This window comes from Dermacentor silvarum, chromosome 1, assembly GCF_013339745.2.
Source record: "Dermacentor silvarum isolate Dsil-2018 chromosome 1, BIME_Dsil_1.4, whole genome shotgun sequence".
Taxonomy (NCBI): Eukaryota; Metazoa; Arthropoda; class Arachnida; order Ixodida; family Ixodidae; genus Dermacentor; species Dermacentor silvarum.
The window spans coordinates 198,237,928-198,260,753 of record NC_051154.1 but is presented as its reverse complement, the minus strand read 5'-3'; the positions used below and the strand labels follow the sequence as shown (position 1 = coordinate 198,260,753).

General features: G+C 47.1%; 1 protein-coding gene across 2 annotated transcripts in view; it reads right to left on the bottom strand.

The window, feature by feature from the left end:
• The window catches only part of LOC119436624 (U4/U6 small nuclear ribonucleoprotein Prp4-like), a 97,793-nt gene that overhangs the window by 43,782 nt on the left and 31,185 nt on the right, over nt 1-22,826 (bottom strand). For both annotated transcript variants that reach the window (XM_049659263.1, XM_037703544.2), the window contains exons 7-9: nt 15,395-15,489; nt 14,576-14,634; nt 8,319-8,442 (exon numbers count right to left, since the gene is read on the bottom strand). In XM_049659263.1, coding sequence (XP_049515220.1) covers nt 8,319-8,442; nt 14,576-14,634; nt 15,395-15,489 — 278 coding nt within the window. The remainder of the gene's footprint in view (nt 1-8,318; nt 8,443-14,575; nt 14,635-15,394; nt 15,490-22,826) is intronic.

Sequence of the window (22,826 nt, the reverse complement as noted above, 5' to 3'; positions counted from 1 at the left end):
AAGGTCAATTTGCTCGCGGTCATCGAGCGAGATGTGTTCATGTAACCTGTGCTCGCGTGACACCGCACTTATTTAGTTAGTAAGCGCATATTTACAACTTTATACTGCCGATAAAACTAACATACTTACTTCGTATCGCTGTCTATTAATTTGCTATCGCAATCTATGCTCCGCCTTTTGGGCAAAACTGCGACATTTTCCTTAAGCCGCTCTAAGCCTCATAACTTTTTTCTCTTGGGGGGGGGGGGGGGGGGAGTTTTTCGGGCTGTTCGGTTTTTCGGACAGCTCGATTTTTCGGACTATTTTTCAGTCCCCGCGAAGTCCGGAAAATCGGTCGGCTACTGTATACTAAAATTGGAACGACGTACTGCAAAGATAAGCTATCTAATGCATTTTTCAAATCATTACCGTCTTAGTTTTCAAGTTTTACTGTTTTGAAAAAGTTTTCATAAAATTTACCCCGCATAATAAACGCACCCCCAACTTTGCTTCGATTTTTTTTTTAAAGTGCGTTCATTACGCGAGTATATACGGTAGTCAGTGAGTGAAAATGTCCAAGCAGATTAGGGCTGTCAGAATGTAAAGGTGAACAAGGCCCCACATCTGTATATCTTGGAGAAGAACAATTTTTTTCTTTCATAGATCACCACTAACCCTTTCATGATCTCGCCAGTCAAACAGTGCAGCACAGTTTATTTGAACGATTCATGGAGCTTAACGTTCAAAAGCAACACTTGGGCTACAAGAGCTCGGAATTAATTTCAGGGCTCTTTAGCGTGCACCTAGTACACGAGCGTTTTAGCATTTTGCCCCCGTTGACATGCCGCTGCTACCACATATAATTAGGGGTGTGCAAATACCGAATAGTAGATTTCGAATCAAATACTGAATATCAGAAAATTTAACACAAACGTTTATGCTCGCATATATTGTGCAAAAAACACAGTGCTGCATGTGCTCAAGAGGCTACTTATATTACGTAACAACAATGTAGCTAGCTATCAGTAATTTGGGTGCCTAGGAATCTAAATGTATACTCTACTCTGATTAAAGCGAATGCAAAATTATTATGCCAGCACTAATAACTCTCTTCATACATGAAGGTTTGGAAAATGTTTTTATAGAATTTCAGTCTAATAAAATCAAGTGTTCTTTTTGCCTATGAAGCTGAAGAAATAGGAATTTGACCTAAATATCAATGAGGTTTTCATTTGAACAGTAGGCCATTTTGAACCCCACTTGATAAAAGTTGGCATGGTTGTTCAGTTTCTTCTCTTGATTCTAAAAATGCAGTTATCTCTCCTGTGGATTCATTATTTCATTACATAATTAAGAAAGCAATGTCTTTTGTTTATACTACAATAGACAAATAACCGCCACACAAATGACATATGCATCAATAGCAGAAACCTCAAGACTCACAACAATGGAAGCACTTTTATGATTGGGTCAATATTTCGTACTTTATAGTACACTGAACTTCACTGTTTTGAACATGGCCATGCACTGGTCACACACAAGACATTTTATAAACCTAAAAAAAAAAAAAAACTTTAAAAGTGCTTCCTATGTTGTGTGCTCCAAACATCCAGCTTCATGCTGCAAAAAGAATTATTATTCTAAGTGTTATAGCTACTGATGTATCACAGTAAATGTCTTGATGCGTGTGTAAAAGTAGTCTTTTGCGAAAATGAACAACAAACAAATCCCCCCCCGCCTATAGTGGTAAAATTAATATATTATGGTTTAAATATCGACAAACAAGATAAGAAACCTGACAGATCAAGAGAATAATAGATTCAGAATCCGAAAATGCAATCTTACAAAGCTCGATTTTTTGGTAATACAGTATAGACCACTTATAACGTAACCGCTTATAGTGCAGTACCGGATATAGTACGATCGTTTCATACTCCCGTTAATTTTCCCATAGAACTCCATGTATACACGTGTCGCTTATAGTGCAGTTGCGGGAGACGAAATACCGGTTACAGTGCGGCTGCCTGGAAGTTTGGCAGTCAACTGAGACGGCGAACGCTCCCCCTCAAGCCGCAGATATACTACAACGTAACGCGAGTGCGCACGTCGAGTTCCACGACATCACGGTGGCGAACAACCGGCGCGTCTCACGCCATCAGGCGTGTTCCAACGTTGCTGGCACGTGAATAGCTCCGTTTATATTTTTCGCCCAGCGCACCAAGCCGCGCCGGCCACGCATCCCAGCATTCCTCACGAGGTGCTGGTAGAATGATGTAATGGCGGGAGCGCTCGAAAGCATGTCCGTCGCCGCGACTCTCGGCTCTCTGCACACGCCCGCCCCTGCGAACGGGCGTGCGCGCTCAGAGTATACGCAGCCCCCCCCCCCCCCCCCCCCCCCTCCGAGCCTTGCACGCGATGGAAGACAGCGCGCTACCTTCCCGCTTTCCTCCCTTGTGTGTGCGAGATTGAGACGCGATCACCGGCTCACCCTCACACGCTTTGACATACTACCCTCGCACACTTTGACCCTTGGACTTTATACGGAACCTTGCGGCGACAGCTACGGCAGCTAGAAAGGCACCTGGAGTGTCCATATAATGCTATCGCAATAAAATAGTTGTTTTGGTAATAGTGTGGTATCGCTTATAACGCAGGCATTCGTGACTCCGGTGACTTACATTATAAGCGGTCTACACTGTATTTAGGCCTAAAGAACCATGTCCCCTCTTAATAGCAGTCTTCTATTGCTGAGGAAGTTTTGCTTCCCAGTTTTATTCCAGGAAACGGGAGGGTTTTTCCATCTTTATGGCAGATGGTTTCTGTGGGTTATCAGCTTGTTAAGGCCAATTTGTGTGACGGACAAAAGCGGGGAATGCACATCACATGACGATTGGCACTGCTCCACGCGGTCATCGGGACTGCACGAATAGAGTGCATTTGGTGGCAATGATAAAGAGCTCTCAAATCGGGAGGTCCACGACAAGTTCGTGCCATTGAAGTGGCATTCAGATTCGCGGGCAGGAAACTACTGCAAGCATGCATGCCAAGTTTCTCTGCGTGCTCGCATGTGGGCAGAAAGCTCCAAACTGTGCAAATCTGGGTGCGTGAACATTGAACACTCATATCCAATATGATCAGCGTGCCTTCTGGCGGCTAATTGAACCAATCTTCGCACATGCTTCTGTGCTTTCCATACATGCTGCTTTTGTTGTTTCCTCTGTCCGCATAGCATTAATGATTTCGATCGGTCAGGTCGACCTAGTCGAACCTTGTACCGATAGAGATTGCGTGCCGTGGGAATGCTGCACACGTCAAGACACCGAAAACGGCCTGGTCATTCACCGTATACAGTCAAATGTCGATATAATGAACCTCATTTAATAAAATTCGTGATGTAACAAACAATTTTTATTTCCCAATCTTAGTTCCATTGAAAACAGTTTATTCTTTTCCGCAATTTAATGAAGCAATTTCGTCACACAGTTTTGATTTAACGAAGTTTTCGGGCATTTCAAAGATGTACTAGGACCCTGTATGGCTGATAAACCTCGCAAAAAAAACTATAAAACGTCTGCCAAGGAAAAATTTATTTGCAAGCGTCCTTCCAGGCATTAAAAGTTCAAGCGGCAAAAACACGGTCAAAGCGCGCGCGTCGTGATTGCAGGAAACAGTGCTGCGCCATTTGTTGCATAACTTGCGGAGGCCACGGGACGGCCGGCAGCTCAGAGAAACACAAGAGCTGACGATTCCTTCAACCCAAGGAGGGTGGGGAAGAGGTGAGTGCATGGTAACGTGATCAAGCACATGCTAGAGGGGGAGGGGGGCAGGGAACCCACGCCTATGGGGAGAGGGTGGATAGGCGCGCGTCCTCTACCCCCCTCCACCTACTAGCGCACGCATCTCTTCTTCTCTACCCTTGCTGCAGCTGCGCATAGCTGTCAATATGCGGGCCACGTGCTGTATTTTGGAGTTAATCTTCGGCAAGTGCAAAGGTCCAGCCGAGATATCTGGTGCCTTCATGCGCATTTTGTTCCCATGCATCTAGTGTTGGTGGTCGCGTAATGTCAAGTTTCCAAGGTATGGTGCGAAGCGTTCGCTCGCGTTGCGACAGCGAGTGTTCTTTGCCTGAGCGCGCGTGACACCGATAAAACTACAAGCCTTACTTCGTGTAGTTGCATCTTTGCTATCACCATCAATGCTCTGCCTTTCTGGAGAAACTGCAATATTTTTTTTTCTGGGGACGCATACCCGTATTTTTTTTTCACTTTTGTTTTTAATTGAGGGTATCATCTGACGACGGCTGTGGGCATTAAGCATGGCATCCAAGATATACTGCGCCGCACGACGCAACATGCTAATCTCCGACGCCGTGAGCCATGGCGATGAACTTTTCTCCGTGCGATCTGCACCGTGTGCGCTGGCGCTCATAACCATGCTATTATGGCCCGACCTTCTTGCAATCTGTTTATAAGTGATCACTGACAAGATACTATCCATCAGGAATGGTCTGGGAATTTGTGAAATGACTTTTACTGCTGAAACTTTCAGACCTTGAATTTGCGATCTAAAGAAATTTTTCACTGCAAGAACAACTTTGTTACATCGAGGTTCGACAGTATACGGAATATTTGATTCACGAATCGAATTATTTGAATGTTCACCATTCAATCTGAAATCGAATATTCGAGTATTCAAACACCCCAGCATATACAGTGCACACCACTTATAACGTAAGCGCATTTGGCGTGGGACCGGTTATAGCGTGGGTTTTTTTGACCACCGATATGTCTATCATAGAACTCAATGTATAGGCGGACCGTTTATTGCGTAGGCGCGCGAAGCAGAATACCGGCTATAGCGCGGTTCCCTTAAGCTCACGACCATGAAATATGCGCACGGAGCACGGCCTTTTCTAGGATGCGTTGAGCACGGCCCACGTGTAAGGCAGCTCTATCTATAAAAGTAGCGCCATTCTTCATCTTGCCGCCACCGCACTCACCCCGGCATTTCCTCCTCGCCGCCTCCTGTCGCCCCACCCTCCTCCGCTCCCCCAATGGCCAATCCGTGTCACGTGGAAGCACACGTCGCGGTTTTGTATATTTTTTTCTTTCCAGCACGCTCCGACGGCCATTCTTGGACCTGTGCGATGAAAGTGCTGTACGCAAAGACGGATCAAACGTGTTAGGAACAAGAACTTCGTTGTGATGGCGTGCTGCTACACCTTCAGTTGCTGCAACCGACAAGGCGAGGGCAAAAGGCTTTTTTTGTTTATCATCTGGCGAGCGCAAACGCTTGCTGCACACTTGGTAATGCACCGTCTCGCATCGTCGCGTTGTTGCTTCCAAAACGGCATTATTAAGGCCAGTTACTCACTGACGAAGCAAAATCGTGCTTCAAAAACTGCTCCGCAGGGCGCAATGAAAGTTTTCCGCGGATTTCCTCCGGTAGAGCGTTAGCTGTCGTCTGCTACGGCAGGTTCGACGTAGGCAGCGTCACTGTCAAGATCGCGCCTCGATCGCGCTGGCCGCACCGAGCGCCACAATGGAATGGAGGAGGAGGGAAGTGGTTGGCGCTACTTTTATATTGAGGGGCTTTACCCACACGGCCGCACGGTTGCCGGGCAGGCAAACCCGGAGAAGGGGGAGTGTGGGCGCACGCGTGAGGACCAGCGGCGAAAAGCAAAACAAAAAGGAGGAGAAGGGCAGGAGACTTTAGAGGAAGGAGGGCGAGTTTTTTCGTCACTATAGCAGCGTCCAATCAGGGTGCGCGCTGCGTGGAGTGCGGGGTAGAAGCAATAGCGAACTCCTTTTTTTTTTTCAGTCTCTTTGTTGCATTTGGTGTGTGCACGTCGTGATCTCGTCGTGTCATAGTTGTCCTCTGTGCACATGTGTTGCCGGGCTTTTGTCACCATGGCGGCCAAATACGGCGTTTCCGACACAACCGTGTCGACCATATACAAGAACAAGGACAAATTGCGGCAGCAACTGCAGCAAGATTAGTCTTCCCTGTCACGGAAGAGAATATGTACGTCGAAGTACGAAGAAGTGGGCGCAGCGCTCCTTAGATGGTTCCGTGAAGTTAGGGTTCGGAGCATACCAGAGAGTGGCCCCATGCTCCAACAAAAAGCCAAGTCCCTTGGTGCTCCTTTAGGCCACAACGACTTCAACCCACTTAATGGATGGATCCAGCGATTCAAGGAACGCCATGGCATCAGCTGCAAACTGGTGTGCAGTGAAAGCGGTGATGTCAACGACGAGTCCACCAAAGTCTGGCTCACGGTGTAAGATATATACTCTTTAGGTGGGGACAGTTCTCGGCTTGCTTGCTAGACGCGATCGACCAGATAAAGTAGCAAGGGCGCGCGTCTATCGGGGGCGGTGACGGCAGCGGATACCTATCGGCGGAACGATGCAACTTCAGTTAAAACGCAGGCGAGAGCTTGTGCCGACAAAGAACGCGCTCATGCCCTCTCCCCGGTGACCTACTTTCGCGCGTCACTCAGTCATTTCGGATTTCCCGCGAACCGCCGGTTGCTATAACAACGGGAGATTAAACCAATAAAAAGTTTTCTGTGTTGAAGTTGCGTCGTACTGCCGATAGGTATCCGCTGCCGTCACCGGGTCGGTCGGCGCACGCCTTTGCTACTTTATCTGGGCGATCGAGTCTGGCGAGTGTCCTCACCTAAAGAGTATATATCTTACACCGTGGTCTGGCTTCACTTAAATTTGGAAGCCATGCTGTCCACGTATACGGACAGAGACGTATACAATGCCGACGAAGCTGGTGTATTTTATAACCTTCTGCCCAACCGCACTCTTGCGCCGAGAGGCGAAGCCTGCTCTGACCGCAAGGCCTCAAAAGAGCGCATAACTGTGTTGTTGTGCGCTAACATGGATGGAAGCGACAAGCGCCGCCTGTTTGTCACTGGAAAATCAGTGAGGGCACGTTGCTTTAAAAAGCGAGAGTGCCTGCCAGTGACATACAAATCCAACAAAAAGGCGCGGATGATGCAAGACATGTTCACAAGCTAGCTTTGCAAGTTCGATGAAGACATGGTGGCAGAGAAGCGAGAGATCGTGCTCATTCTCGACAATTCTGCCTGCCAACGCGACTGCAAAATGTCAGCCGCTCGACCAGGGTGTCATCGCAACCGCAAAGGTACTTTACAAAAAACGCATCTGCGAAAGAGTTTTGCTGAGCATGCAGCAGCAGCAGCCTCTTAAAGAGAATTTAAGGGGCGCGATTGATATGGTTGCCGCTTAGTGTTGGCAGGTAAAAGCCACTACAATAAGCAAGTGCTTCAACAAAGCAGGCTTCGTGCGCAATGCAGAGGCTCTTGATGCCGATGAGCCGAGCGACAATGTTGCCAATAAGACGGTCAACACCGAAGACATGTGCATGTCCGGCCTCATTGAAAGCAAGTTTGTTTCCGCCACAGACACCTTCCAAGAATATGTCGATACCGGTGAGTCGGAGCTACCTGTCTGCAAGGAAGCGAGCACAGATGATGAGATCGTCGTAGCGGTGCTCGGTAGCGCGGAGCTTGCAACCGAAGACGAGTCGGACGATGATGTCGACCCGACGCCAGACCCAGATGTGCAAAGACGCTTTGGAATACCTCAGCAAAGTGAAGATGTACTGCACAAAGAACAGTTTGAGTGAGAAAGCGCTTCAGTGCTTAAGCCTTGTAGAGGACGAAATTGTTCGAAGCGCTGTTAAAAAAAATGTCCAGACGAAAATAACAGCATTCTTCCGCTGATGCCGCACTTGTCAGGAGAAGTTGGTTTCTGTGCTGTGTTGCGATTGTGTTGCATGGGTGTGTGAGTGAAGTATGTAATAAATTGTGTTTGAAAGGTGGGTGGTTCGTTTGGCATAGGCAAAAGCTGAAAGAAGCATGCTTTGGCTATAACGCGGTACCGCTTATAGCGCAGATTTTTACAACTCCCGCGACTTAGTTACAAGCGGTCTACACTGTAATTTAACCAGTGACCTTGTGCTCAGCAGCAGAACCCCATACCATCTGCACAGCTGCAGAAGGGAAAAAAGGCAAACAAAACACTAAATAGCAAGGCGAGCTTGCAAGCTTTTTAAACAAAGGCAAGTGAAGCTGGCCTGGCAGTTGAACTAATGTATGTTTCAAAATGACATCTGTAAGACGGCCACATTAGCCCCTTCATAGACAAAAAGAAATGTACACGGTACTTTTTTTTTCTCTCTTTTTACTACGCGCTCAGGACCAGCAAAGCCCTATTCAAAGGAAAAAGGGCATCAGAACAGTAAAACTAATGATCACTCAGCTTTGAAAGACATTTGAGAAGATGACTGCAGCACCACTGTACCTCTTCAAGTTCCACAAGTTGACAACGCCATCAGCAGAGCAAGAGGCCATGTTGAGTGCATTCTCAGACTGCAGGTAAGTTGACCGTGGATGGAATGTGATGGCACCCACATTGCAGTTGTGTCCTAGACCAAACAGAAGGTTAAATATGCAGAACAGTCAGTACACTTGCACACTGCATGTTAAAACCCTGCTTGGCATGCCAACATGCCACTTGGTGCCCTCCACAGAAGAGCTAACAAATGTGTGAAAAAGAAAAAAAAAATCTGTACAACTAGTAGTATAGCAGTCCACTGGGACACACTAGTATCCACGCAGCCCATTATAAATTTTTGTCTTGCTTTTCTCTTGAAGTATTTCCTGGATGGCTTCCTTGTTTTCAGTGCTAAGGTCACACTTTGGAAGGTCCACATCAAAGGTCACATACAAGTAGGGAAGTAGGGTTACCAACTCTCAAGTGGACGAAGTCAAGAGAAGTCAAGGGACACACGACGACTGACCCTGTAAATGCCAGGAGCTGCCAGACTGTATGTGCAACAAAGTTCACCAAATTTTTTAGACCTACCATATCGCGATTTACAAGTGCACCTAGTTACCTGACTAACATGGCAACCAATGCGGATAGAGATACTATGAACGATTAAGGCCTATAAAAGAACTAGAACCAAACAAAAACGAATGCGCCTTTGTGTTTATGACAATACAAATGAACAAAACAAAAAAGACTATGCAAATGAGCTGTCAAGCATTATAAAAAGGAAATGTGGTCTAGTTATTGTTATCCAGTAGATAAAGAAAGCAAAAGTTGAGGCATTTGGCCATCCCTACAGGGTCAAGTTGGGACTGCCCCGCTAGATACAGGATGGTTGGCAACCATACATATGAGGTTCCTTTCTGGTCGTTTTCATAGTTTGGCATGCCTTCCACAGAAAGGAGATATATAGGCTGCATAAAATGACTGAAGCTAGTCGTAGACACTGGTCACAAAGCCCTGCGGCTGTGCGAGACTCTCAAAATAAAAACAAGTTGGCCTGACACGTTTCATGGCCTCCAAGTAAAGGCAAAGCAGTGAACACTTGTTCAGTTGGCAGGATGTCACAAAATGTTCCGTGTGTGAATCACTAACTGGAAGATGCATCACCATTTAAATATGATAAACAAGCCTCAAACCCAATTACTTTCGCCCTAGTGAAACAGTGCTCACGCATACTGGTAAATTTATTATATTGCTAAACAGCATAGCCGTTATTTCACATCTACTTATGCATACCTAAACAAATCTTGTCCAGCCATAGCTCTAACTATGCCTCCGACATCCTGCAGCAGGACAACTCTGTACATTAAATACAGCCAAGTACAGTAAAGACTCCTTTTGAGACAAAATCTGTTAAAACAAATTCTGTGATCAAGTAAAGAGTTCGGGGACTCTTTTAAGTTTCCTATACATACAGTGAACATACCTTGAGCTCAGCTTCTGCTAAGATGGACATATTAGCAAGATGTTCTACATATACAGTAGGACCTCATTGATATAATCCCGTTTCATACAATTTCCCGGCGCCAACATTCACAACCGAGAACACAAAAAAAACTTGCTTCTCTTTTACCCATAAATACGTTACTAGAAAACACGACTTTTCGGCACCAACGTTCAGTACACAGTGTAGACCACTTATAACGTAAGTCGCCGGAGTCGTGAATATCTGCACTATAAGCGGTACCGCACTACAGTTAAACCTGCTTATAACGAACCTCCATATAACAAATTCCTGGATATAACGAAGTTTTTCTATTCCCCGCCGTTGCTCCATAGAAGCACATGTATTTGAGACCTCTACGTAACGAAGTGGCAGCGGGAGACCCCCTCGAAATAATGAATTTTCCCCGCCGACAACCTAGAGATTTCGCCCCAAATTTTGTCATTTTTGCGCGAGCAGCAACCGGAAGCACCTTCTCCGCCACGACGGAAAGCGAAGCGAGCGCACGTGTGTGTGCGTGCGAGCATGTGCGAGGCGGGCCTGCGTCCCTCGACCCGGCGATCTTGCCGCCGCAGGCGTGACTGGGCGCCGAGAACACACAGCACGCACAAAGCTTCGAGCCGCCGACGCACCTACACCGTCTAGACTCTGCCCCAACGCAGATCGCTTTCAAGATACGGCCCACGCGACCGCGCCGCCGCGCAGTACGCAGTTGATGCCAGAGTACAGTACAACGCCGCCCGCTATCCCTAACTCCCTCGCCGGTGCCTCGAGCGCAACGGAAGGCGCGCTTCCTCCCTGCTTTTCTTTCTTAAGCACGCGAGATTTAGACGCGGTAGTCGGCTCCCCTCACACATTTTCAGTCGCCCATACAGCATACGGCGCGCGGCGGCTGCGTTATCGCCCTTGGACTTTATACGGAACATCTATGAGCCAAAACCAATTTTAGGGCCACAACGCGTCATAGACACCATCTTTAGATAGCAAATACGGATCTCAAGGGCCATACTTTTGCTGGCGGAAACCGAAAATACATCATGTTGTCGCCCCCGGCACTTTAGGCGGCCAATGCCATTGTCAAGCCACCAAGCCAAAGCGACATGAAAAGTCAAAATGGCTGCTCGGGCCGGCGCGGGGTGGCAGTTCGCAACGTATAATGCGGGAACGGTCCCACAGTTGCGACGCAACAGCAGGGTTACCAATGCATTGGGTTCTATGGGAGCTGTGCCGGGACAGGCTGAAAACGACGTAACAGCCGGGAAAACGCAGCACCCGGGAACGTAACAGCGGGGTTCTACTGTAACACTATACGACGCCATTGTGACACCCGCTCTTCGTTTCCGATGCCTCGCGCTTGTGCGAAACGACATGCGTACACGCATCCAGTACCTGGTGTGACATTCCAAGGATGAATGCTTCGACAAAAATGGAAAACGGGTGCGCGTTACAATCAAGGGCGCGTTAGAATCGAGTAAATACGGTAAGCGTTGCTTTTTCGAATTTTCATGCCGAACCTGCATATAACGAAATCCTCTTTATAACAAAGTTTTTTGGAAATTTGTGAATTTCGTTATATCCAGGTTTAACTGTATAACCAAAACAACGATTTTCAAGCCCTGCACATATGCAAAACATGTAGACCAAGCAGCCGCGCGTATCCGAGAATCGAAGCATGCGACTGGGAGTTTTGCATCCGTTTAAATTTACGAACATTGAAAGGTTAATGTCCCAAGTACCCACGATCTTTGCATGAAGCAGACAAAGCAATAATTTTTTTTTAATGTCTCAGTTTCACCCGAAAGGCGAAGCATCGATCAATTGCGATAGCAAATTAGTAGAGAGCTATAAGGAGTAGGGATAGTAGTTTTATCGGCTGCATTAACTTGACACATTCGCTTACTAACTGAATTAACAAGCGTGGTGTCAACGCACACAAGCAAACATGAATAGACTCGATGACCGCAGACGACCACTGCCACAACGCAGACGTGGGGAAACGCGGCCGCCGCAGCGAGCGAAGGTTCGTGCAGTCTATTGCTTCAACATAAACTGAGCGGCGTAAGCAAAGCGCATACAAAGGTCAGAGCCGTGTGGAGATCGCTTTCAAGATACGGTGCGCACGACAACACTGACAGCCTGCACAGGTGCGAACGCATTTGTTGGCAGAGTAAAAGCCGCCCCCCCCTCCCTCCCTCCCGCGCTGCCTTCCCGCTTTGCTCGCAGCACAGCGTCGGCCTCCCCCCCCCTCCCTCCCTGCCTCCCAAACCCCCAAGGCCTTTCGCGTGATGGAAGTCGCGTTTGCTCTCCGCTGTGCGTTCGCTCTCTGTGAAGGCGCGCCCCCCGCGCGCTTTTACTCGCACATACGGCAGGCGGCGACGATTCTATCGCTCTTGGACTCATGCTCCCCGTCTAATGCTCCTCCTCCTCATCGCACTCATTGATCTCCTCTCGCATCGGTGGGTGCACCTCGTTGAGAAGCGTGCTCGCTACCGCTCTTGTCGGCGAGATTTTCCCGCAGAAGCCGCATTATAACCAGTATTTCGTCTCACGCGGCTGCACTGTAAGCTGTATGCATATACATGGAGTGCTATGAGAAAATTAACGGGAGTCTGAGAAGACCGTACTATAACCGGTCCTGCACTATAAGCGGTTACGTTATAAGTGGTCTATACTGTATCGCCAAACTGCGATTGCATGATATGTTTCCGGGCCGCTAGATCCCGTGTAAACAAGAAAAGGTCCCAGGCACGCGGGATCGAGAGCAGTAGGCACTCACAGCGGCAGCTTCCCTGCGGTACTCACCCAACCGTGTAACGTAAAGTGCTACCATGCACTCGGTTTCCTATTTCGGCACCAGCAAATCTCCTTCGCGTCACACTTCGCCCATTCACAGCTATCGCCACCAACCAATTGTGATAAGCTTCTTCACCTACAACTCTTTCACCGTGCATGTGGAGTAGGAAGCGCACTGCACGTTTTTAATAGGCGATAACCCAAACACGTCAATGTTCCCTGCTGCAGGTGGCAGAAAGTGAGCGTCATGTTTTGCTCTGCCAGCGTGGTGGCATCGTAATCCAGCATTGCCCCCCAGCTCAATTTCATTTCAGTTTCCAATCTCTGCCTTAAAATGACAATGAGCATCTTGGGTCACTCGAGCCCCATGAGCTCATCGCGCATCGGCATCTCGTTCTGCAACAATTCTCACCCAATGGGCACGCCAAAATTTCGCGCCAAATGCTTCGAGCAAATAAGCTGCTGACCCAGGCTGAATTTGAAGATCGCTTTAAGAATGTGAAAGGCCTCCCGGTCAAATATAAGCATTCCACAAGAAAGTGTGGATAACATCTTTTCAGTGATTGGCTCTGAGCATGGAATGCCGAACCAGAGATGTTTGTCCCACCAAGTTTGTCTTCTTGTAGACAGGAGTTTCCAGAAATGGGATTTCAGGGTTTCACGAGTGGGCAAAACAATTCCGACCGCAAACCCCATTACTATTGCAAGCCATATGTGCACTTCAGTAGTCTTCGCAGAAAGACCGTCGCAGCAGCTGTGTGCAAGGCTTATGTTGTGCGATTCACGGGTCCGTGCTAACGTGTTTCATTCATTATCGCAGGGTTACATGCGAGTGATAATGTACTCGGATGTTCTGCAAGCTAAAAGCCACTTCCAAATCTGGCAGCGGCTGCCTGAATCGACACATTGCTGACGTATGATGAACCGTCAAAAACGGTGCACTCTAACGAACATGCAGGGCCCGTTCATGCCCAATTCGCAGTACAAGTGCACTGGTGGCAACACAGCACATATTACTGGCTGCTTTGCTTCCATGCTGCGTCAATTTTTACTTTACCTTGAATAAAAACATGCAACAAGCACTTCGACCCAATGCTGTCACTGCAGTCTCGCTGCCAAGTCGTGATCGTTGGCGCCGTGATCAGTGTATCAGAGACCATTCCGCAGCCCATGTGACTTGCAACATTTGTGTGCAAAAAATAAACTTCTGCGCGCTCAACGTGGCCTTGCAGAAACAAATCGGTGAATCAAGATCTTAGAAAACTGTCCAAGATGTGTAGAGTTTTCAGATAAGTTTCAGGTAGGCATATTTAATATTTTGAATTATCAATATGTCGAACTATACTGCGACCCGCTTCGAGTTTGATATATCCAAGATCGACTCTACATGCAATATCATCTATCGCATTCTTTTCTCAAACACACACATGAAATTCAGTTTCAGGAAGTAAATCTTAAGCATGATAAAAACAATTTACCTGCATGCGTGGCAATGCCTGTTATTTTAAGCATATCTCGTTTGGCATTTAAAAAGATCAAAGACATCATACAGCTGACAAATAACTACAAGGTGATTATCTTGGCAAAACCCTGCTTCACGGAACGGGGCGGAAATTTGAAATTAGCAGTGAAGTTGGGGGGGCCTCTTCGACGGGTGGGGTCGCTTGCTTGGAATTTTAGTTTGTTTCATCTTAATTATATACAAATAAACATGGTGCTGTATTTTCGAAAAGTACACTGGGCGCTAATGGATTGTGCCAACCACAAAAACACAGGCAGTGTCTTCAGATGGCTGCTAACAACAAACAATTGGTTTCATCTGCATAGATGGCCTTCTTTTTAAACATTGTGCATCATAGTTAGGAGCATCCTGGACATGTATTTAACGTATAAAATGCGGCGGAAAGAGATGACAAAAAAACAAGTAGTACAGATGAAATTATTCTGAATGAAACAACAGAAATACCAGAAAAAATCAAGCTACTACCTCTTAAGGTCCTGATGGGATTGCACTCTGGGATCGACCACAGCTTGCACAGCCCACTCCTTTAATGAATAAATACGACATTGTTGTATTGCGGCACAAACAGTCTGTATGGCTGCACTAGCAACATTGAAGCAAGTTTTTCACATCCAGTCAGGCTGCATAACAGTTGCAAATATTAGTTGCAACCAGTGGCACACCGACGGGGGGAGGCTCGGGTGTTGTAACTCCCCCCACGCGGGACGCCCCACCAGTCCAACTTGCACCTGCAGTGCTCTGTTCACATTGTCATTACAATTCAGGAAGTGGCTTGAGGTCGAGTTTTCCTGATTAACAAAAACACTCTATCACTGTCTTGTATTTATTCATTCACTCTTAAATTACTTTGAGTAAAATGCTAAAGAAATAAAGATCGTCATCATCCTTGGTGTCATTATATTATTATAATTATTAGGCATATTATTTGCTGCAGGATTCCTCTCGCTAAAAAAAAGAAATTGCATATTATGCAAAGTGCTTGCTTCCCCCCCCCCCCCCACAAAAATTCACCCCCCCCCCCATGGCAGAGATCCTGAGTGCGTGTTACTGGTTGCAACTTTGAAATAATACAAGAAAATGTTCGTGCACCCTTAAAGCAATATTTTTTCTCAACACATGCACACACATGCAAAACTTGAAGCACTAATGCTGACCATCCACAAATCACAATACAAAAAAACAGCACACCAAGGGTAGCACCATGATAAAGTTATAATTGTAGCTGCCATGCCTGTATGTGTGTAAGCAACAGTGGCATGCACTTATACGAATGAAAACACTTACCAGGAAGACGTTGCTAGCATTTGTGAGTTGGGACTAAATTCACAAAAGGAGATTGGGCGTGTATCCCCAATTTGGCTGCAGTTGATATTCAAAGACTGCAGAAAAAGAAAATTGCATGGAAGTTCAATAAAGATGGAGTGCCTGCCAAAAGAGTGCAAAAGTGAAAATATTGTTACGAAGCGGAAGTCACAGATGAAGATGTATTTACAATATATACAAGAGCAGCAACGACACATAAACAAGATGGCTGTCGATACCGATTCCACCTCCACACATCAAAGCTTCTTCTGACTAGTGCCACTCTTGGTTGCTCCGTAACATAACCCCCACCTGTAAAGGCGCTGTCTCGGTGCTAACTAGAAGGGACATGAACTCGCAGCAAAGTAAGGCTTCAGCCGAGACACATGCACAACATCAGTGGGTACAAGTGAGTCCAGCGGGGCGATCTCATAGTTGACATCGCCAAGCTGACGCAATATCGTGTAAGGCCCTGTGTAGCGTGGCATCAGCTTTTCAGACAAGCTGATACGGCAACATGGTGTCCATAGGAGGACAGTGGAGCCAGGAGGAAATCGAACGTCCCGATGTCGGCTGTCGTACCGGATCTTCTGTGCAGTTTGAGACTCAGTGAGCCAGGAGCTGGCAATCTGGCGCGCTGTGTGAGCCATGGCGAAAACGTCTTGAGCATATTCAGTGGAAGCGTGCGTCGAGGAAGGAAGCAATGTGTCAAAGGGCAGAGTAGGGTGGTAGCCAAATACAAGATAAAATGGTGAAAAGCCAGCGGTCTCGTGACGGGACAATTATAGGCGAAGCTCACAAAGGGTAATGTGCTGTCCTAATCATTCTGGTTGTCAGAAACGTACATAGAAAGCATTTCTGTCAACATGCGATTCAGCCGCTGCGCGAGTCCGTTTATCTGCGGGTGGTAGGCGGTGGAAAACTTGTGCTCAGCAGAACAGGAGCAAGTAGGTCTCCTAACAACTCGGGACAAGAAGGTGTGGCCGCGATCAGTGAGGAGCTACTGGGGTGCTCGCCATGATGGAGGATGACGTCATGTAAAAGGAAATCCACCACCTCAGTTGCACAGCTTGTGGGCAAAGCTCGTGTGATCAAGTACCAGGTAGCGTAGTCAGTCGCAACAGCGACCCACTTATTGCCAGATGTCTACGTCGGAAAAAGGCTGAGAAGATCGAGACCGACTCGAAAGAATGGTTCGGAGGGCACATCGATGGGGTGAAGACGTCCAGCAGGAAGCAAAGCAGGTTTTCTGCGGTGCTGACAGAGCGCTCAGGCTACAACGTAGCGGCGCACAAAGCGGTACAGGCCTGGCCAGTAGAAGCAGCACACCATACGCGGTCGTAAGTACGAGACGTCGAGGTGGCCTGCAGTAGGTGAGTCATGCAACTGCTCAAGCAGAGATGTCCGGAGATGGCGCAAGACAACGAGTAAAAATTCTGGTCCTAGCAAGCGTTAGCAAGCGTACAAGGGCGGTGAAGGCTTTGGTCTGAGCAAGGCCCCATGTGAAAGCAACATCCTTCTTAAGTAAGTCGGTAAGTGGGCGAGCGGTATCGGCGAAATTGTTGATGAAGCGACGGAAGTACGAGCACAGTCCTACAAAGCTTCTTAGGTCTGCAGTGGAAGATGGAACAAGAAAGTTCTGGACAGGGTCAGGTTGAACGCCAGCAACACTGACGAGATGGCCAAGAACAGTATTTTGACGACGTCCAAAGTGGCACTTGGATGACTTCAATTGCAGGCCGACTCATCGAAAAACAGCAGGAATGGCCAACAGACGTGTTAGATGACTCGAGAAAGTTGGTTGAAAGACTATCACATCGTCCAGGTAACACAGGCATGTAGACCATTATAGCCACGGAGTAATGAGTCCATTCATTCTTTCAAAAGTTGCCGGATATTACAAACATCAAACAGCATAACCTTGAATTGGTAGAGGTCGTCAGGTGTTACGAAGACAGTTTTCTCGTGCATGTCATCTACCGAGATTTGCCAATAGCCTGATCAAAGGTCTATGGATGAAAAGTACTTGGTTCCACGCAAGCAGTCCAAAGCGTCATCAATACGCGGCAAGGGGTAGACATCCTTGCACGTGATTTTGTTGAGGTGTCAGTAATCGACACAAAAGCGCCAACTGCCATCTTTCTTCTTGACAAGGGCAACAGGGGACGCCCACGGACTGCAAGATGGTTCAATAACGCCTTTAGTCAACATCTTATCAACTTCTCGTTGTATCACTTGTCGTTCAGCATGTGAAACACGGTACAGCCGGCGGCTTATCGGATTGGCGTCTCCGGTGTAAATACGGTGGTTGAGCACCAATGTCTGGGCTAAAGGGCGGTCGTCAAGGTCAAAAATGCCGCTGTAGGTTTCCAAGAGACGGTGTAGATCAGCAGCTTGCGCAGGAAGGTCAGGTGCAATCATCTTGCCAAGTTTCAAGTTCGTCTGTGACTAGAGTAGGTGAATCGGAGGTTCCTGTAGAGGGCGACGGAATTGCTGCGTCAAAGGCCAATATCTCGCAATCGTTGACAGGCAAAATGTTGCCCAACGACATGCCCCTGGAAACAATTTGATGTGAGCAGTTAAAATTAAGCAGAGGGAGCGAAGTCTGATTGCCTGTAATAGTGAGCACGGTATGGGGAACGGGCAAATTCATTTCAAGAAGTATGTCAGCGGTGGGAAAAAGCACATAGACGCCGTCACGGACAGATGAAAATGACATGAGAGTGACGTACGTAGTGGCTTGAGGCGACATAACATAGTCAAAGAGGGCTGAATGGAACGACAAAGAGACTAAGCCAAGCATAACGTCGTAGGGGCATTGTTCCAAAACGGCAAGCAACACAGTGGTTAGGCGCCCTGCGATGCCAATGCGAGCAGTGCACATACCAAGCCTGGTAGGCATTCCTCCGTTGGCGACGCGGAGGGTGCGTGATGCAGCGGGTGTGAGAACTTTGTTCAAGCGTCAGCGCAACTGGGCACTCATCATGGATATGTGCGCGTCAGTGTCAATGAGTGCTGGGACACTGATGCCATCGACTACAACATCCATCAAGTTCTGTTTGGTCGGCAAAGTGATCAGAGGGTTTTGCGGTCGAGTCGTCAATACAGCATAACCATTGGGAGCTGCATTGCTTAGTTTTCCGGAGACAGGCGTCGGGGCTGCATCGGGGACAGTGCGCGATGAGCCTGCGGCGATAGGGATGATGGTCGACGAGCTGGTGGCAAACAGGACTGGTGGTGAGGGACTGATGGCAAGGGAAAGGGACTGAATGATGACGAGGGACTGTTTCAAGCAGCATGAGCGTCACCGTTTGGCTGTTGCGGTTCAAATAGAGGCTGGTAACGATGCTGGCTCTGGTCGGGGTGATCATAACTGGCAAATGGCAGTCGTCGAGGAGAGGAGACAGTGCGGTTATCACAATGGCAAGCAATGTAACCGATATGCTGGCTGGCAAAACAGATTGGCCGATCGTCTAAGGTTCGCCACTAGGCTGGATTTCGGTAGCGTGCTGGATACCGCTGACCAGTGGATCGACAAGGAGCATTGGACAGCTAAGAAGGGGCAACGGCACATACAGAATGAACTCCAAGATTAGTGAGTTCTACACAAATGGCACCATAGGCAAGTTTGGCTCATTGGGGCAGGAAAAGGGGGCTGCAGGAGCCATGGCTTCAAGTTCCCGCCGCACTACTCACGTCAGGTCGTTTGCTGATGACGGTCGTTGCATTCCGAGCCTGTCGTCACAACAGGATGTCGCAGCTGTGTTCGGCAGACGTGCAAACGGCGTTGCAATGCAGCGGCTCTTAGCCTGCTCAAAGCGCTGGCATTCTTTTATGATGTCTTGTACTGTCTCACAATTTTTACACATGAGCAGGTTGACCACATCGTCAGCGATCCTCTTCGGTGCATGGCCAACCTTGTCTGATTCAGCCATATCATGGACCGCCTGGCGGGACGGCCGAACAAGTCCCTCAGCTTCTGCTTGCAGGTGTCCCAGTCGTTAAGCTCTTCCTTATGGTTATCATACCACACGTTTGCCGTGCCTAGTAGGTAAAACACCAAGTTAGCCAGCATAATCATTAGATCCCATTTGTTGTGGGCACTTAAATGCTCATACATGGCGATCCAGTCTTCCACGTCAAGGTGGTCGGTGCCGCATATAGTTCCTGGATCCCGCGGATGAGCCAGGACAACCATCAGGGTTGTAGGTGTTGATGTGGGCCGCGCCATTTCGGGTCCTGTTTCGTCCGTTATATTGTCCAGTCCGAGGCGACGACCACTGCGGAGCTCCATTGTTGTCTCTCATGGTTAGCCAGCACCTCCACCAATTTGTTACAATGTGGAACTCGCAGATAAAGATGTATTTACAAAATATACGAGAGCAGCAACGACACATAAACAAGACGGCTGTCGAGACCGATTCCACTTCGACACGTCAAATCGTCTTCTGACTGGCGCCACTCTCGGTTGCGCCGTAACAATGTGTAAAGTAGTAGTTGCTACAAAAATATACTTTCCAGCATGGCATTATCAGATAGGGAAGCACAGCCTTCCACTACCATGCAACTAGCTTAAAAACCAACCAGCTCCAATTTATCGAGTGTTTTCAATGTACAAGTCACAAAAACCTTACAACCAGAAAAATAACCCTTAGGGCTAAATTACAAACAAACTTAGTACAGTTGACTTTTGTTATTCGACCCTGACAGGATCAACATAACTGATTGAATTATCCGGCAGGTTACATTAAACCAGATGCACAAAAAGTTCCAAAACAAGCCACTTTTTCATGTCGCGGCATTTGTCTGATTCTAACACGCAACCGAATCAAACGGGCACCCACTTTGTGCGTCCAAAGCAGAAAACTATCATAGAAATAACACTGAAGCTCCTAAACAAAGTAGAAATCTAACGTGCACCAGATTTCTTAGCAAGAAAAATGACCAAAGGTTTAATATGTGTTGCATAATGACTGCCAGATTCCTAAAAATTAGCTTCACCGCAATACAGTCGCCAACCGATTTTTCGGACTTCGCGGGGACCGAAAAATCGAAGTTCGAAAAACTCGTTCACGCTAAAAAAGAAAATTGATTAGGCTTATAGTGGAATAAAAAAATATTTAATAATGCCCTACCTCGTACTACGCTTGGAGGTGATCAGATTTGCTCGGATTTGCGCAAGACTGACGTCGTTTCCGCATACAGTCGAAAAGCGTCACTGCGTTGGCGATCTCCGCTAGCGGAGATGGCTATTGAGATCGAAGAAACGAGCCCTGTTACTTCGCACGTGACCTGCCGCAGTTAATCGCGGGATTAACTGCGGCAGCGCGTCATTCGCTCCGGCCTCCCCATTCGGCAGGACCTTGAATAAAGTTCATTTATTCATTCATTCACATTCCGCGCGTAGCCTAGCAGAGAAGTCGAATCTTGCTAACTCCAAAACGGCTCAGTAACGGCGTGCTGCCGGAGCTAATCACGGAGGCTACGCTTCGCACCACTTGGCTCTCGCGAAGGCACAGGTGGTGGCGCCGATCACACAAATGCGAAGCCACACACGTGTCCGAGGCACGCACACCACGTGCAAAATAGCAACTGAACTTTAAAAAAATAATAATAAAAAACGGATTTCACAAAAAGTGATTATGACGATAGTGCAGACCGAATAAAACAAAAAAGTGCCATCCCCTAGAGTGTTTTTTCAGCTAAGGAAGAGCGGATATGGCCTCCAAGACTGGAAAATGGGGCGCGCTCTCGTGCGTCTCCCAATCTTGGAGACTATACAGCGAGCCACTGGAAGCCAAGCCTAAGAAATCCAGCCGAAATTCCAACATGGCGGTTTCTAAGAACGGGTAGATTTGATCCCGCACCGTCGGGCTTAGCAGCGCCACGCCATAGCCACTACACCACAACAGTGGGTGTAAACAGGTGTAAACGGGCCGTTGCAATGAAAAATCGCCGACTGTGGCACAAAGGGTAAAAACTGCTGCATAACTAGACTTCAAAAAACACTAAATGACAGACTACAAGCAAAATTCATGGTTGTCATATAGGCTACCACTGCGAAGTCAAAAACAAAGGTTGCAATAGCCATTTCTTATCTGCATTGCTTCAAAAACTTTAGTCGTTGTTTCACTTCTGATGATTTGTAATACCTTTTTTATAGACAGAGAAGAGCAGCAAGACTTCAACAGTAGGTTGTTGCGAAATATTTGGTTAGTTTTAAGTATTCGAAAATACCGAATAGTTCCTTTTACGAATAGTTAATGTGTAATAGTCAATTTGTATTCGAAACTTCGAATATTCACCCGCCCCTACTGCCTTCACTTTCACTCTTTGTTACGAGCAGCTTGTGCTGCCAGCTTTTTGCCCAGCAATGTAATTAAACATTTTGGTCTTTGTTACTCCGCCTTGTCTCTGCCTGGGCCCTCTCTGTAGATCAACCTGGTCAAGCCGCGGAGCCAGCACTACACGAGAAACTCAAGAGCTATTTTGCAACAGTACACTATCACTGCTTTTTAGGGGCTTTAAAGTTAGGTCCATATATACAACTACTGATATAACGACCTATTCTTATGGAATTATTGTGTTCGTTACAGGTGAGTTCAACCGTATTGCTTATGCATTTCCGTGCACATTCCTGTGCTTCACCTGAAGTGCGAGTCCAACGCCATCCCGCATTCAGTCAAATATTTTTATGGCAAATCTCATCTTTCAAAGCAGGTGCTGGCATGAAATACTTTCGCCAGCCTGGAATCATTTACATTTTTAAAGATACTCAGGTACACAGCCAACATTTCTCAATGCTTTCAAATATTCATATCAATCTCCATGAACATATTTCTGAGCACCTCACATGCACATAACTACATGATTAGTAGATACACCAAAACACACAAAAAATGGTTAAATGACACAGTTAAGAAATCACATCATAAACATTTCACATAAAGGCCATGCATACATCTACTGGGTGTTTGGGGTAAATTTGACAGCTGATATAATTATCTATAAATCTGCATTGTGAATACATATTGCTGTAATTTACATATACTATTTGCTATATTTTGTATCAGATAAACTCACGATGTCAAACAGAGCAATGGACGCATGAAAGCCACCTAGATAATAAAAAAGCATGACCTGCATCATGATAATTCATGCTGGGCAACTAAATGTGTTTTTTCTCTGATGACAAAAACTTATGTCAGAACCAGGTACACGTCCCCCAGAGCAACAGATGGCTTGCCTACAATCCATTGAGTCTTCCACATGTGATAAAGACCAAATTTCCCCAAACGTTTTCCCCAAAGCGGATGGTGTTTGGATTTGTCTCTAGTAAGGGTGATGTGATGCCTTTCCACGTCTTTCCACATGGACTCAGGATCAATTCAAATGGGTATGTGGAACTGTTGAA